A 17551-nucleotide genomic window follows, 5' to 3' on the forward strand; every position below is an offset into this window, starting at 1 on the left:
TACCCTTCAGTGCTTTTACACCTTTATCGCTAACTTGATACAAGAATCAAACAATACTATTTTCCTAATTTTAGCATCAAATCACAACAAATGCATAATGCAGTAACTGAGCTACACACAACAATATGATCATGGCAGTACAGTCATACAAACAGACTCAACAATTCAACCATTTTCTTCACTAATTACAGGATATTTATCAGTACAACATCATCCATAAACAAACAGGCCTCATTGTCATTATTAAATACTATATCTCTCCAGAATCCTTTTTTATATATCTGTTTTTAAACTGAATTATGTTTGATATTTGTTTTATGTCCACACACAATTTGTTCCACAATTTTACTCCACAGATGATGTATGTAATGTAAAGAGTATGTGCCTTTTTTCCTTTGTATGTCCTTGTATTTGGAAAAATCTGCACAATACTAAAACACAAACGAATCACAACTAACCAGATTTACTAGATTTACAGTAAATTTAGAACGTCTTGAGGTCTCTTGGGTCGACTGTCTATTTTCTGTAATAATCTTGCAGTATATTATGCCAAGGGTTTTGGGCTCTTTAATCCTTTTCTCTGTCCAGATGATCTACAGTTTCTATAATATTCATATTATTTCTGACATTTTTGTGTGTCTTTTTTCACATTTTAGCGTTTAGGGTTTTTTTTTAGAGTTCAGTTTTATTTTAGTTTAGTTACACTTTGCATACAATAAGATGATTTTAAAAAATTACATACATACATACATACATACATAAAAGGCTTATACAAATAAAAGTCACAGAGACTAAACCAAATACAAGTATCAACATAATCTTGCTAAAACAATTAACTTAAACCTTAAACAGCCCTGTATTGTACAAAATGCTAATTTAGAATAACCTTACACTCAACCACATGCTCAGATCATTACATAAACTACTGGATGCACATTAATGTATGGATTAATGTAAGTAAGTTGCATTAAAAAGCATAACAATTAAAGAGTATTTAATACTTGAAAAACCTTTATTTTTCTGCTTATAATTTAAAGTACCTGTAGTTACAACTGTAAATGTGTGAATATTATTTGTAGTCTTGTATCCTTGGGTTTAAAGTGCTTCTACTTAATCTAAAATGTAAATGTTCAATAATAACAGTAATAACATATTTGATCATTGTGTAGGAGTATGGGATTTCATTGTGACAATTATATTTTACCTTGATTTCCATGTAATTAATCCCTTCATCCGGTTATCTTTAGTACATTTCAATCTAATTCTGATTGTAGTGGCTTGCAGACAGAACTCACATTAAGATGCACTGACAGTCCTCTTAATTATCTAATATTAAAAGTTTTGCAATACAAACATATCCTCCAAGTTTCATTTATTTTTGATTTATCATTAGCAGTGTGCTCACATGGTTAAATCCTCATATCAGTTTTCAAACAGGGTGGGTCTCACACAAATAACCCATATTCTGAATCGGTGGTGGATGTCTTTCATTTCCAACTGTGCCTTAAGGCAGCATCCCAGTCAGCCAGAGGCCTTACCAAGCCTTCCACCTCGCCCTACTGGCAGTCTGAATAACTTCAGGTTTCATTCAACTATTACAGCCACAGCAGTAAATTAATATAATAGTGTTTCATAGTCTTTCAGGAATGTAAAACCACAAATAATCCCAACCCTTACTCATAAACAAGAGGGAACCATTAAAATGACTAAATAAATAATTGCAACTTCTTAAAATGACTTATCAGCATCTAAAATGTTTAAATTGTGCACTCTAATTCAGTTAAAAATGAAGTGAAAAGGGTTTTAGATGCCTCATATTGGCCTCCCATCAACACTTAGACATTGTACACACTAAAAGCACTCCTTCTTCCTAATGGGGACAGAAGTGGAAGAGAGGATGAGAAAGGAATGCATTACGTCTGCATGGCATGTGTAAACATCCAGAAAGCCAATATGCCTTTCGTCTCACTACACAGACAGACATACAAGCTGCTGACTGCTCTGAGCAACTGTTAGTCTGGTATTTTTTTTTTAGCCAAGTGCGTCTTATTCTAATTCTGCTGTCTACTAAACTCTAAAGCTCAACCTCTCAAGTTAACACCAATTACTTTTCCACCGCTGAGTGTGCAGTTTTGCTAATATTAACTCCAGATCCTGCGTGAGCCCATGCTGGAATATGTGCGGAGGTGTTTGTGTGATTTATGTTGGCTCAGACACAAAAAAGTTGGTTCTGTTCCCAGAAAGTAGTCGGTAAAGATTAGAAACAGTCATGCAGTAATTTTAGGCTTCTTCTCTGCTCCTCCCCTTCACCACAGCTTTATTTCCACAGCTTGACGTCAGTCGGTCAACTCTGTCCACAGCTGGCAGCCTGACAGAAGACCTACAAAGTGGCCTACATGTAAGACTTGGAGCAAAGAGGCAGCAGCAGTGACTTTAAGGTGTTTAGTGGTATTGTTGAGGGAAGTGACAAATGTGTGGGTGGGAGAATGAACAAACTGTGATGGGAAAAAGGAAGGACAGATATTAACTCTTTATAGGGCACTCACTGAGATACTCTGAAATTCAAAATTTAAACCTTAATGTGTTTTTGGACAACAGTGTCCCCCCTCTTACCATAAAACACAGGTGTCAAACATGCGGCCCGGGGGCCATATCTGGCCCGCCAAAGGTTCCATTCTGGCCCGCGGGATGAAAGTGCAAAAATTAACCTGAACAGTCAAGGTTGTCCAAATAATTTTGGTTCAGGTTCCACATACAGACCAATGTGATCTCAAGTAAAAATAACAACACAATAACCCATAAATAATGACAACTACAAATTTTCTTTGTGAAAAATTATGTGGAAAAAATGTAAGTGAAAAAAAATAACATTACACTGTGAAAATATTTACATTTACAAAACTATTCTTTCACAATAAAATGCAAATAAATACATAAATAAAAACAAAGATTAACAACCCGAAATGTGCAAATTTAACAATATTCTGCCTGTTACTAAGTGTTTTGTGCAGTTATGGATCCACTGTGATCTGTAGTTGTGTTAATAATAAGAGATGGAATATTGTAGAAATTGTTCAAATTTTATTTCCAAAATCCAAAATTTTTACAAATTCTGCCTGTTACCAAATGTTTATGTAACACTGTGTGTAATGTACATGTATAAATAATAAGTCGAGGCATAATATTGTTAAAACTGCACTAATTTTTCAAATTAAATTTCTGTTTTTCAAGTTATTCATGTCTTTTTTGTAAAATGTAAATATTTTCATAATTTAATTGTTTTTTTGTTTTTGTTTTTTTGTACTAAAACAAAAAGAAAAACTTGGATTTGTCATTATTTATAGGTTATTAAATCATTATTTTACTGGTCTGGCCCACTTGAGATCAAATTGGGCTAAATATAGCCCCTGAACCAAAATGAGTTTGACACCCCTGCCATAAAACATCTGAGTAGCACTTGCTAAAAAGTAAACACATACAATAAAATGACTGCTATAAGGTCATAAACTGCTAAAATCCCTCATATTTTTTTTTTTTAAGTTTACTTTATTTCAAATGTGCAACAAGACAAAGTAATCTTACTTAGTCATTAGAAATAAAACAGGTAGTAAGAAGTCATGGAAGAAAACAAAAAAACAAAACTTATACATGTACATGATTTCATTTGCACATTCGAAAAGGAGCGGGAGGAAGTATGACTTATTTAATTCCACCCCTTCTCCACACAATAGTCTATCCTTTAGCTTCCTATCAGCATAATATATGAAAAGTCAAGTCCCTTAGATCTTTTGTAAGTAATTAACCTCACTTATCATCCTCACATACACATACATAATAATATTCATTATTTACAGCGACAAATTTTCTATAAAATCTCTCTGAATCACTGTATTGTGGTATAAAAACCAACACACTTCTTGACTTTACTGAGGCACGGGATTGGCCCCATATTTAATGTTGGCTGAAATTACCAAAAATAGTCACTTGCCCAATTAAGAGTCAACAAATCTCAAAAAAACAAAATTTTGTGAATGTGCTGGGTAAATCAGGCAGGATTACACTTCTGCATCTCTGTGAGTCCAAAAGAGGCTATTATGTAAACAGACTGCACTTCTACTACTGCTTACATCAGAGAGTCCAGGACTTGTTGAAGCATACAGGCCTGAGGCAGCGTCTGAAAGCCTCAGCCTCCACTGTCAGTTGAATAGCAGACAAATGAAGTGAATTATAAAGCAAGGAAACTAAGTGTCAGTCTGGAAGCCGAGTTTGGCAGCAGGATCCAGACAGGGATTAATACAAGACTGTATTTAGTGTAAACTGTCCCTGAGTTTGGTTGTATTTTAAGGGAATCCAGTGAGTGTAGGTATTATTAATGTATTTTAACTCCTTGTCTTTCACAGGGGTAGACTGTTGCAGGAGGAGGGTGAAACCTGCAAAAGAGAGCGAGACACAATGCTTGCTAAGAGGTCATGGGCTGGAGGCCAGATAAGCGACGGGCAGCAATAGGATTGTTTACAGGAGCCCGAATGACATCCTGAAATGTAGGCCCTGCAGTCCTTATAAGGCAAGTTGGAAAGATAACACAGACAATGTACTGTGCACCATGGAAAAGAATGTTTGCATTACTCTAAGAACACACTTTTAATCAAATGAAAATCTTTACATATTCTTGGAAAGACACATTTTACATTGAAAATTAATGTGAAATAAAGACTTTATATAAATACAGACTTCAGTTTTAATAGTTTGTCAGTACAGTAAGCAGTATATTGGAAACCCCTGGAGCTTACGTTACCTTCATGATCCACTAGATGGCAGCGTGAGCATTAAAAATAATAAAGAGGCCAAAAACCTGTGTTGTATACAAATAGTTTCCTGTTAAAAATATCTGTATTCTCTATTTTTATATATTCTTATGTCTATTTCTGTGTGAAACATGTGGCTCAACAATCTAAAATGAGATGTTATTAATTAAATAAAACACCAAACATGTTCTGCAGTTTGTCTATGCGGTGTATGCTGTCTGTAACGAGACAATATGGAGTATATCATGGAACTACATAGAGTGCAATATGCTATGTTACCTATATCGTTATTATAACTGCATTGTTTGGCCTACCAATTAGTTATTACATTGATTGACTGCTATGATAATCAATATTGTTTTTAAAGAATCAAAATCGTCTGGTTTCAGTTTCTTAAATGTGAATATTCTCCAATTTCTATCCTCCTCTATAAAAGTACATTAAATATCTTTGGTTGCGGACCAAATGTGACACTTGCGGACATGATAATGAACTCTAGTAAGTACTTTTCCACCATCTTTTGATGTTTTATAGAACAAAAAACTAACCAATGAATTAAGTCAATAATTGTCAGATTATCTGATGATGAAAATATTCATTAGTTGCAGCAGTATTGAATACATAAGCATCATACAGTTTATGATTACGAAGAGAAATTAAGACTCATAAAGGCCTATGTCCCTTTATTAAAGATTTATTTATTTTTTATTTTTTTTACGAGTTAGACATGTACAATTCCAGTATCTAACAGAATTAATAGACAGTTTTTACCACCAGGCTGTCAGGCTCCTTAACTCAATATAAAACTGTTCAAGACACTGAACTAAACGTCATGTTGTTCACAAACACAACATGTCTGCTGTGTCTGGACCGTTTACAACCTTATACTGTATGACTCTATGGTCTGTGTTATTGCTTTATCACCTGTAATGTCACTATTATTATTATTACTTATCTGCATTACTGATCTTGCAAATATTTCTTAGTTGTTTTAGCTCTGGACCCTGTACATGTACAGAGTCATATTCCTCTTAATGTTTATATTTTGATTCATATTTTTAGACTTTTTCTTATATTTTGTATTTCTATAGTATTGTGAATAGTGAGTTGATTGGTTCTTTTTGTTCATAACATTTGTTTGTTTGATTATTTTTTATTTTGAATTTGCATTAAAACCAAACAACAAAAAGATTATATAAAAGAAAGTTCAACATTCAAAAAGGAGTGGAGCATTTCATTGCATTGTTAACTGTGTGTTAAATAAACAAATCTGAATCTACAGCTTTTTTGGGGGTAAAGTTTCAACATCATGTGTCTGGTTATAAATACACTGTTGCATAATATTTTTGGAATAATTTTTTTTTCAGACACATTCCTTTATTTATTCTCATTCATACACATCAGTAATCACCTCTGACCAAGTACAATCATTTCACACCATCAAGAATAAATCTCATTGTCACAACCATTTCACAAGAAGAGGTAAAAATATTTAATTCCAACCTCATGGGCAACAGTGTAAATGTTCAGAATTTCATCTATAGTCTTTTACTTTACTCTCAATGGGCTAAACAACCAAAAGCATCTACTAATCTACAATGTTTAATAACTTTTGAACCACTAATCCTATCAATTCACTGAAATAATTCAGGTAAAATGTAATTCCTCCACTTCTCATCAGTATCAGATATGACCCATTTGGACATTCAGAGGCTTCATAGGGAATGTGGAAACACCATCATCTTCTGCAACATTGATTCACCAGTAAAACCCATGGAGTTTGATCATTGACAGTGGATGGACACACTTGGTGTACGTTCAGTTATTGATATCTTTGCTGAAAAAGTCATTTCTCCTTAACTTTTCTCTGTCTATTGTGTCTGGCTATAAATGCACTGCTGTCCATAAAGTTTTAAAAAATTTGTTTTCAGACGCATTCCTCTTTTTATTCCTATTTATACACCTCAGTAATCACCTTTGACCAGGTACAACTGTTACATACTGAGTCCCAGTTACACTTTATCTACCAAGAATAAATCACATTGTCACAATCCTTCCATGAGAATTTTATTCCAACAGTGTAGTTTTTTTTTTTTTTTATGTGAGACACTTAGCTTATTTCAGTAACTGATATATTTTGTTGAAAAAGTCACCTTTTCTTCAAATTTGATATCACAACCTTTGAATTTACTCTGAGCTTTTATTAACATCTACATGATCAGTGAATTAAATATGAGGAAAAAATAGGATTTACCCCCAAAAAATTGAAAATACTGAGGATAATAAGATAATAAATGGTGATAAATTACTTAAGAAAGGTTAAATAGAGAGAAAACTTAATTTGGAACTGCCACAAAAGCAGCACTGGGTCTTTATGGGTTGAGTGTAGATTTATTTATTTTTTTTACCCTTAAAGACTCAAACAGACACTGGTGACCAAAAGTATCTACTGATCTAAACTGTCCTATACCTGTTTATTCACTAATCCTATCAATTCATGTAAATTATTGGTGTAAAATGCAGTTTGTCATCTTTTCATGGTCATTAGATATGACCCATTTGGACGTTCAGAGGCTCCGTAGTGAATATGGAAACACCGTCAACTTCTACAACATTGATTCATCAGTAAAACCCATGGAGTTGGATCAATGACAGTGGATGGACACACTTGGTTTATGTTCAGTTATTGATATTTTACTAAAAAAGTCACAGCAGTTTTCTCTGTTTTGATATAATCCCCTTTGAATTTATTCTGTCCTTGAATGAACATCTAAATTAAATACAGGAAAATACATGATTTACAGGGAAAAATGCAAAATGCAATGGATAAAATATTAATAAATGGTGATAAATGACTGAAGAAAGGTTATAGAGAGAGAAATTCATTTGGGAACTGCCATAAAAGTAGCACTGGGTCTTTATTGGGTTGAGTGTAGATTTATTTCTTTTTTTTTTTTTTACCCTTAAAGACCCAAACAGACACCGGTGACCAAAAGTATCTACTGATCTAAACTGTTTTATACCTGTTGATCCACTAATCCTATCAATACATGCAAATAATTGGTCATCTTTTATTAAATATGACCCATTTGGACTTTCAAAGGCTCTGTAGTGAATGTGGAAACATTGTCATCTTCAACAACATTGATTCACCAGTAAAACCCATGGAGTTGGATCAATGACAGTGGATGGAGACATTTGGTTTATCTTCAGTTATTGACATCTTTGCTGAAAAAGTCACTTTTTCTTCAGTTTTCTCTGTTTTGATATAATACCCTTTGAATTCTGACCTTGAATGAACATCTAAATCAAATACAGGAAAATACATGATTTACAGTGAAAAACACAAAATACAAAGGATAATATATTAATAAATGGTGATAAATCACTTAAGAAAGGTTAATTAGAGAGAGAAACTCATTTGGGAACTGCCATAAAAGTAGTTCTGGGTCTTTATGGGTTAAGTGTAACTATAATAATAATAATAATAATAATAATAATAATAATAATAATAATAATAATAATAATAATAATAATAATAATAATAACTTTATTTATATAGCACCTTTAAAAACTGACTTTACAAGGTGCTTTGACAAACAAAGCAAAAGTGCACAACAGCAGAATAAAAACATAGCAAACAAAACAATGAAAGAGATAAGTACAGAAAACACAAAATCATGACTAACTTTGAATGTATCATAGTGGAGAGGGCAGACATAACATTATATGACGATAAAACCCTTTAGGTCAGGGGTGTTAAACATGCGGCCCGGGGGCCAAATCCGGCCCGCCAAAGGGTCCAATCTGGCCCCTGGGATGAATTTGTGAAACGCAAAAATTACATTGAAGATATTAACAATCAAGGATGTTAAAATAATTTTAGGTCAATTCAATCTAAAGTGAGTCAGACCAGTCAAATACTATCATAATAAACTATAAATAATGAAAACCATAAGTTTTTCTCTTTTTTTGTTGTAAAAAAAAAGTACAATTACACAAAAATGTTTACACTTAGACTAGCCTTTGACAAAAAATGTGAATAACCTGAACAAATATGAACAACCTGAAATGTCTGAAGAGAATTCAGTGTAATAGCACTAATATTCTGCCTGTTATTAAAGGTTGTGTGTATTTGTAGATCCACTGTGATCTGTACGTTAGAATGAACATGTAGAAATGAGAATCTGAGGCCAGATAATGGCATAAATTGTTACAATTGCCCTTTTTTTTCTTAATAAATTTCATTTTGTTCATGGTTGTTCATGTTTTTCACATTTTTTTAAAGGATAGTTTGTAGGTGTTAACATTTTGATCATATAATTTTACTTTTTTTCCACTCTAAAACATATAAGTTAGACATATACATTTTGGAATTGATATTATTTCTATAATCTTATGATATTATTTGAATGATTCGGCCCACTTCAGGTCATTTTGGGCAGTATGTGGCCCCTGAACTAATATGAGTTTGACACCCCTGCTTTAGGTGTGTTAAGGCCTCTTTCTTTCCCACCACAGGCCTTGTTTGTAAATAGGCCCGGGTCTACATGCAGCTGCTGATACACCTGATCCCTCTTGTTTTGGCTGTAACTGATTGTGTCCTTGCAGTTACTGTCATTCACACTTAAAGAGAGATGAGTGAAGGCAGTGTTTGTGTGTTTATGGTGCTGATACCCTCTCTCCTCATCCTCCTCCCTCCTCCTCCCTCCTCCTCCCTCCTCTTCATCCACCCTCCCCTCCCCTCCCTCCCCCTTCCACCTGGCCTGGCAGCTCTGACACCCAGGCCGTGGCTCTGCTTGAAAACAAACTGCGGCGGCGGCTCCGGTTACCGAGGCCGATCGATGCGCTGCAGGGTGTCGCATTGCCCGGAGGGTCGAGTATCGATGCATGGCCGATCGCTATCATAATCACACTTCCCCCTCTTATCGCTTAGCTGCTGAATAAAACATCTGCCTTCCTGCTCATGGATCGCTCACCCCCAAAAATCTGGAGGGAAAGAGATTTTTTTTTGTGAAGTGTCTTTGAGATGAGTGGAGTAACATGAGAGAAGTGCATGATGATACCCGAACAAATGAGGGCCCAAAGTTGTTTTTATCTCAAGGATCTCCAAATAGACCCACTGCTTCTTTGGCAGCAACTCTGTGATGCAAAGACAAATTGGGCATTTTGCTTGAAAATGAAAGCAAGGTCATCCTCCCCCCATCTTTAAACGTTGTGTCATAATATCACTGTCATAACAGGGTTACAAGCTCCAGGTTTATGAGGCCAGATTAGATCTCATGTTTAGAGGTTCAACTTCCCATGTGTCATACTGGATCATCCAACTGCTAAATCCAAACCATTTCTTGAACAGGCCTGTTTGCTCCATCAGAGAAATTTGGCAGTGATATCTAAGTGAAAACATTAAGGGATGTAAAGTTAGGACATAAAAGATGGGATTTTCATAATGGAGATGTTAGCAAAACCATCCTATTTAACCCTTTCATGCATACTGGTCACTACACTGGACAGTGATCAAAGGTGTTTTCTTGTATATTTATAGATTTGTTGTTTAGTGCATCCACTGCAATTCATACTATTAATGTAACTTTGCTGTTCTAGATAAACCTGATCTGCAGTAACATGTTTGAGTGTAAAAAAATTCCTAATTGTTACTAGCCTGTAATAAACAGTTTTGTTTTGTTTTTTTTTTAAACCAAAACTTGTTTGTTTTTTGCATATTATCTCCATACAGGTATGTTCAAATGTGAGAAAACATCAGATTAGCAGCATTAAAAATGTCTTTATTTCATAGTTTTCACGTAGTATGTCAGCAAATATATGTTTCTTTGCCTCTAAAATTAAACGCATGGTGTCCAGCTGAGTGAACATTTTTGTAACTCCATGAAAAATAGGTTCATAAAAAATCCATCACATTGTTTTTTGTTTTTTTTTCATGCCTAAAGACGAATAAAAACACCCCGTAAAAAAAAAAATCCTGCTTAAGGTTCTCATAATTCATGCATGAAAGGGTTAATTCTTTTTTTTATCAAATAAACAGGAAAGTAAACTTGTTCCATCATTGTAGCTGCTGGGTGTTTAAATGTCTGCTTAACCCATAAAGACAGCCACCAGCGAACAAAAGCATCTACTGATCTAAAATCTTAATAACTTCTAATATACTAATCCTATCAGTACATTTAAATAATTGGTGTAAAATACAGTTTGTCATCTTTTCATGGTCATCAGATATGACCCATTTCCATGTTCACTACAGAGCCTGTGAACGTGGAAATGGAAATACCTGGAAATACCTGTTGATCCACTAATCCTTTTAAAACATGTAAATAATTGGTGTAAAATACAGTGTCATCTTTTCATAGTCATCAGATGTGAGCCATTTGGATGTTCAGAGGCTCTGTAGTTACCGTGGAAACACCTTCATCTTCTACAACATTGATTCACCAGTAAAACCCATGGAGTTTGATAAAGGACAGTGGATGGAGACACTTGGTTTATGTTTAGTTAATGATATCTTTGCTGAAAAGTTACTCTTTCCTGAGTTTTCTCTGTTTAAGCCTCAATTGTAATCTGAGCTTTTATAAACATCTACATGATCAGTAAATTAAATATAGGAAAATTCCAGATTTTCATTGAAAAATCATAAAATGATAATAATAATAATAATAATAATAATAATAATAATAATAATAATAATATAACAAATGGTGATCAATCACATAAGAAAAGTTAAGTATAGAGCAAAAAAAATATTTTGGAACTGCCACATAAGTAGCACTGGGTCTTTATGGGTTAAAATACTTTTTAAGGGGAGACTTCATTTTCATTTAAGTTCAGTTTCATTTAAGTCATTTACAACCGCTTTTTTTTTTTTTTTTTTTTTACATAAATTTATGTCCACTTCCTGGGATAAGAGTTAACTCTGCAACTTCATCTTAAATGATCACATGCATGAACTACACTGTTACCCATAAAGTTACAATAATTATTCTTGTAAAATTTATTCTCATGCAATGATTATGACAATATGATTTATCTTGGTAGATAAAGTGTAACTGGGGCTCAGTATGTAATCATTGTACCTGGTCAAAGTGGTTACTGATGTGTATAAACAGGAATAAAAAGAGGGATGTGTCTGAAAACAAAAATATTCTAACTTTATTGGCAACAACGTATTAGATTGCACTATATGATGTTAGCAATAATCTCAAAAATAACACAATAAACCACTATCAAAACATTTTAACAGTAATAGGATACTTCTATAGTGTTTGTCTTCCAGACAGAACCACCTTATCAATGTGAAAACAAGCACCACAATGCATAAAGCATAAAGTCATGAAATTATCCTGGCAAATCTAATCAGCATTTTTTTATTTGTTTGTTTTAATTAAAAGATCTTTTATTCTTTTGTTTTTAACACACTTTGTGTTTATGGTGATCTATACAACGAATTTCCACACAATACTGTGTTCTTTGTGTTATTAGAAATTTTGGCAACCCTAATTAAAAGCATGCTACATTCAGTCTTGATAATGTGCAGCTTTGGTTCAATTTTGTTTTCATGGGATATCTTAAAAAAAAAAAAAAAAAAAAAAAAAGAGTTGAATTTACACAAGATATGATAACACTATTTAAATTCATAAAGTCTATTAAAAGTAAATACAAGGTGTGACTGGGGGCCTCCTGGGGGCCTTGGGGCCCAGACCAGCTGCTTTTTATCCTTGCACCTCAGGGTTTTGATGAGCAAAAACTTGTCGTTTTTTTCCGGCCTCTGCAACACAATCTCCCTTAAACCTCTGGCAGAAGTCAGGATTTGCCTAAAGACAAATACTCACTTCTGCATCAGGTTAAAAAGTCACGGAAGATGTTAATTGTATTTCAGAATCAATGCTGAAGTATATTTCCTGACTGAGTCTTCCTTCTGACTTGGCTTCACCTTAGAGCTATAAATCAGTGAGACTACTTTGCCCACACACGGATAGAGCACAGGTGCTAGCCTTAAGCACACTAGGGGTTAACGGCATAAGGAATAACATGTAGTATGATGTGAGGTGTGATCCATTAAATGTTGAGACGGTGGAGCAACAGAAAAACAGATGTGGAAGGCAACTTGTCTGTAAAGATAGAGTTCTGAAATCTAATATAAGGTGTTATTTAACATAAATATGCATTGTACTCAACAGTAAAGTATTAATATCAACAGCTAACAGCACAATTTATTGGCAATAAAAATGTAGCGCTATGACAATTTAACCCCTGTATATGTGACCACTAAATCTGAACGGAGGTTAGGTGCCAACTGTTAGAGAGAGGTAAGGTGAGACTAGCTGTTAAGCTATTAAGACAATTAACAAAGTGGTCAGGAGGGGCCGGGCGGCAGAGAGGAACAGCCTGAAATGGAGAGAGATGAGGGTGTGAAGTGACAGTCAGCACATCTGGTCTCATCAATAATGCAGTGGGCCTTTAAACGGCAGTTTGTCGCATATTGAGCGCTGCTGACTGAAATCAAGCCCGATACCCAAGAGGCTGTCAGGGGAGAGTGAAAGGGTAACAGCAGAGGAGGAGGAGGATGGAGGGGGCCGGCAAGGATACTGGAGAAAAGGAAAGTTAAAAAAAATAATAAATGTATTGCCACTGTCTATATAGCATATAACAAAAAAATACCCGATTGCTCAGAGAAACAGGTTGATGATCAGCTAATATAATTAATTTTCAAATGCTAAGAGAAAATAAAAAATTTAGACAAACTAGCCTTAAATCATTCAAGTAGAAACAAACCTGAATCAAGTAAAGCAACCCAATAGTTTCATCTTTTCATCACTTTTATTATTAAAATGAAAAAGACAGAAGGTGTCTGTAAACAAAGGCGTTCTTGTGCCGACAGCTCTACAGACATCATTTTGACACTATGCTTCCACCCAATAGTGACTGAAGTCACTCAACAGCAAAACAAAAACATTTCAAATAATGACAATCCACTTTCTCAAAATCTTTCATCAAAATTAAGAAAAAGAAAAAAAAATCTTCACCAGATCATGTAAAGAGTTCATTTTCCTGTGATCAGAGGATTTCTGAGGACAACAATGACAGAGTCTCCTCTGAGAAACATTTTAGAAATGTAGCGATCCTTGTTCACCGGCTTTGACTTTTTCTTTCCCTTCCCACTCTTGGGAACTTCTGTCCACATCTCCTTCACATTCTCCAAGACCATGTTGCAATGCCTGAAGAAAAACAAACAAAAAAAAACCCCAATGGTTTTATAAGTTAGTATAAATATAAGTAATTACATGTGCAGCTCAAATGAAAGAAAAATAATTAAAAGTGGTTATATTAAATTGTTTTGAAACCATGGGACAATTTGAAAGAGTACATTACTTAGATTTTTTTAGTACTGTACTGAATACTGTTTATCATGTTTAATTCTATATTATTTACATAATTATAAATATAATTCTTTTACAAATAAATAATACAATGATGTAATTATGTTTGCTAATTTTTTGATATAATCTTTTAAAACTGTAAAAAAGATTGAATAACAAATACAAGCTAGCGTCTCGGTTTAGTACCTGTCGAAAGCCTTGACTCTGCCAAGCAGCTTCTTGTTGTTGCGACAGTTAATGAGGACCTGTGTATTGTTCTTGACTGACTGTGTGAGCACAGACAGGGGACCAGTGTTGAACTCTTCCTCCTCTCGTTTCTGGAGCTCCTCAGGGGTCATCTCCGACTTAGGCTTTGTTAACAGACTCCTGAAAATTAACACAGAAATTTCACTGTTAATAACAACACTAACATGACTTATTTTATATATCATATACAATACAGAATTTATTAGTACATTATAATATTGGATGTTGTCCAACTGTATGTTCAGTTTAATTTTTTAGTGTTTTAAACCTGTGTTTACTTTAGTTTATGCATAACTGATGGTGAAAGTATGGGCAATACAAAACAAAGCTGCATGCCAAATTACAACATCAAAGAATGTGTTCCTATATAATGCCTTGGGTTTTTTCCCCAACATTACAAGGCTTGCATGCAGCACCTAAGTTATGTGGGCACTACCTAATCCAAAAAGTTCAACCATTTTGATACCATTTTACAAAGATAGTGATAGCAAGCCAGAATTGTGTCAAATTATATCTTTTTTTTTTTTTTAACAAAACATATGTTCACTTGTGGTTAAACCCAAAATGTGCCTACATGTTACACATACTTTGTGGAAACCAGACAGTACCTCAGCCCTCTGAAAAACTGAGGAAAACCCTGTATCATCCACAACTTTTATTTTTCTGCAGATAACAAGTCCAGTTGATACCTCACTAGAATGAGAATAATCAGTATCAAGAAGCCTTCATACAGAATAAGATACAAATAATTGCAATCTCAAAATTCAAACTTCAGTAAACTGTATTTTCTGGTATCAGAGAAGAACCTGAGTTAATATATGAAGAATACATAAATATATACCATACAGCTAATATTTATATGACAAGAAGACTACATTAACATTACCTCAAATTCTTGTGGTCTCTATTTTAAGTTAATATAAAATCCAATTCATTCTTAGACAGTTTTACTGTATCTAAAAGCAAATATGAGCAGTTAAGTGTTTTCTCATACCTGTCACATTTGGCACAACTATAACACAGACTTGTGATTATTGTGATGCTGACTCTGGAGCAAATAGCAAAGGGATTTTCTTTTACGAGCTATGGTCCACTACTCAGAGTTAAAATGTATGTCGCGTAAAAATTAACGCGCATGCTCAATCAAACAGGAGCGTAAACTCATATTAGCATTTAGCTACCTAGCGCTGGGTTATATGACTGCATCTGACTGAATGCTAACTTTTCAGGTTGGCGTGTTTAACAGTGTAGTTACTAAACAGTTTGGTCTAAGAGTAACGCTGGACATGAAGCCACAAAAGGTTTCCACCTCCAGCAGTGGCCTTGTAGACGGCATTACTAAAGGGAGATGCTAACAATATTAGCAACGTAGCTACGTTACTTTAAGATAATTCCTGACGGTTCAGATTAAGATTCTCAGACAAAAGAGACAGTTCCTCTCAAAAACAACTGCATCGTAAACTTTACTTACATGATTGCTGCTTAGATAAGACAGTTAGCTCAGTTTCTAGTTATACTCCACGGTTATCACCGGCTGCTTCGTCTTTACAACGATTTCCCTTCACTCGCGTGGACAGAACTACTTCCGGGTCAACAAGCGAGCGCCTTATAGTTATTTAAACAGTTTCCGGGTCAAGGACGGAACCGATCCATGTTCAAAGAGTTCTCAAAATGTCCTTATTTTATACTCATGTCATTACCTTGCATATATTTTATGATTTTCTATATTATCACAACAACCGTTTGACATTTTCTTTTTAATTTCCTCACACATTCTTGTGTCTAACTAAAAGGGTAATTAAAAACAGTAATTTGCAAATTGCCTGCATTTAATAATTTCTCCAAGTCTGCTATAATAACAAAACAAAAATGTATAACATTTAATATACAACACATAGCATGTCATATCTTATTATTATTATTATTATTATTATTATTATTATTATTATTATTATTATTATTATTATTATTATTATTATTATTATCTTGGGTGATATTAGGGCTGAAAATTATACAAGGTAAGCTCAACTATAATTTTTCAAGTTATAAATACGTGTAGGTTCAGTAAAATATCGCAGGAGGAGATGGCAGAAGCAGCAGCCAAACTGACCGCACATCCAAACAGATAAGTCTTTGTTTTGCCTTTTAACACAACAAGAACAGGATAAAGTGTGTGTGTGTGTGTGTGTGTGTGTGTGTGTGTGTGTGTGTGTGTGTGTGTGTGTGTGTGTGTGTGTGTGTGTGTGTGTGAGGGAGAAAAACGGGGATGTAGGCTACATTATCTACAGCAGCAGCAACGAGACATTGGGAGATTGGTTTTCTGGCAAGAGACAGACAGACGCCTAGGGGTGTACAACCCACCCACCTTATTTCAAAGGGTGGCAAATCTACCTGTGGAAGCCACTTGCTGCGGATAATAGCGGCCTGTGTGCTACTGAGAGAGGCAAGTGTGTGGGATTGATTTACAGTACTTTATATCTTATAGGCTATCTTTATGAAGCACACCTAACTCAGCCAAAAGGACTTATCTTAAAGTTTGGAGCAAAGTGGACCTGTAAAATGAGCTCAGTGTGTTGGCTCTGACTCTGTGTGATGCATTAGCCTACATGTGATGGGACAGCAGAAATGTGACTACACTTTTAAGATCACAGATTAACCTACAGGTCTTAAATCTGATGAGAGAAATACAACTAAGATCACTGTTTTTGCAATGTGATCCTTAGGTTAGTGCATTAAACAATGAAATGTTTAACGTTATAATCGTTTTGGTGAAATATTCCAGATCATTATACAGAAAAAAAAAAAAAAAAGTTCATTTTCAGCTGATGTTGTAGCAACATCAGCACCAATGTATCCCATAAGTCCATCTCGCTGGACTGACATATACTATCCGCATGTTTGTACAATGTGTTTTTGGAAGTGATTTAAAGCTCTGTTATTAGTAAAGCTGTCAAATTAAGGAGGTTATTTATTACAGCCTGACAGCAAACAGTATCTTCTTACTTCTACCTCAGGGTATAGCCTATAAAACACTGAACTTCCCGCTAGACCTGTTGATTCACAGCTCTGTCCCTCTTCAGTCTCTGCTGCAACCCAATTACTCATGCCAGC

At 34.5% G+C, this 17551-nt stretch overlaps 1 protein-coding gene across 1 annotated transcript; it reads right to left on the reverse strand.

The window, feature by feature from the left end:
- Positions 1 to 13615: 13615 nt before the first annotated feature.
- On the reverse strand, positions 13616 to 16024 carry snrpd2 (small nuclear ribonucleoprotein D2 polypeptide). The gene is made up of 3 exons (XM_030153121.1): positions 15912 to 16024; positions 14381 to 14560; positions 13616 to 14032 (listed from the first exon to the last, which is right to left on the reverse strand). Coding segments are annotated over exons 1-3 (357 nt in total). The 5' UTR covers positions 15914 to 16024; the 3' UTR covers positions 13616 to 13857.
- Positions 16025 to 17551: the final 1527 nt, after the last annotated feature.

The sequence above is a fragment of the Sphaeramia orbicularis genome, chromosome 13 (assembly GCF_902148855.1).
Source record: "Sphaeramia orbicularis chromosome 13, fSphaOr1.1, whole genome shotgun sequence".
NCBI classification, from domain to species: domain Eukaryota; kingdom Metazoa; phylum Chordata; class Actinopteri; order Kurtiformes; family Apogonidae; genus Sphaeramia; species Sphaeramia orbicularis.

Coding starts and splice junctions, on each gene's coding strand:
- snrpd2 (XM_030153121.1), bottom strand. Junction 14,033..14,380: donor AGAGTCAAGGCTTTCGACAG/GTACTAAACCGA, acceptor GTTTTTCTTCAG/GCATTGCAACATGGTCTTGG.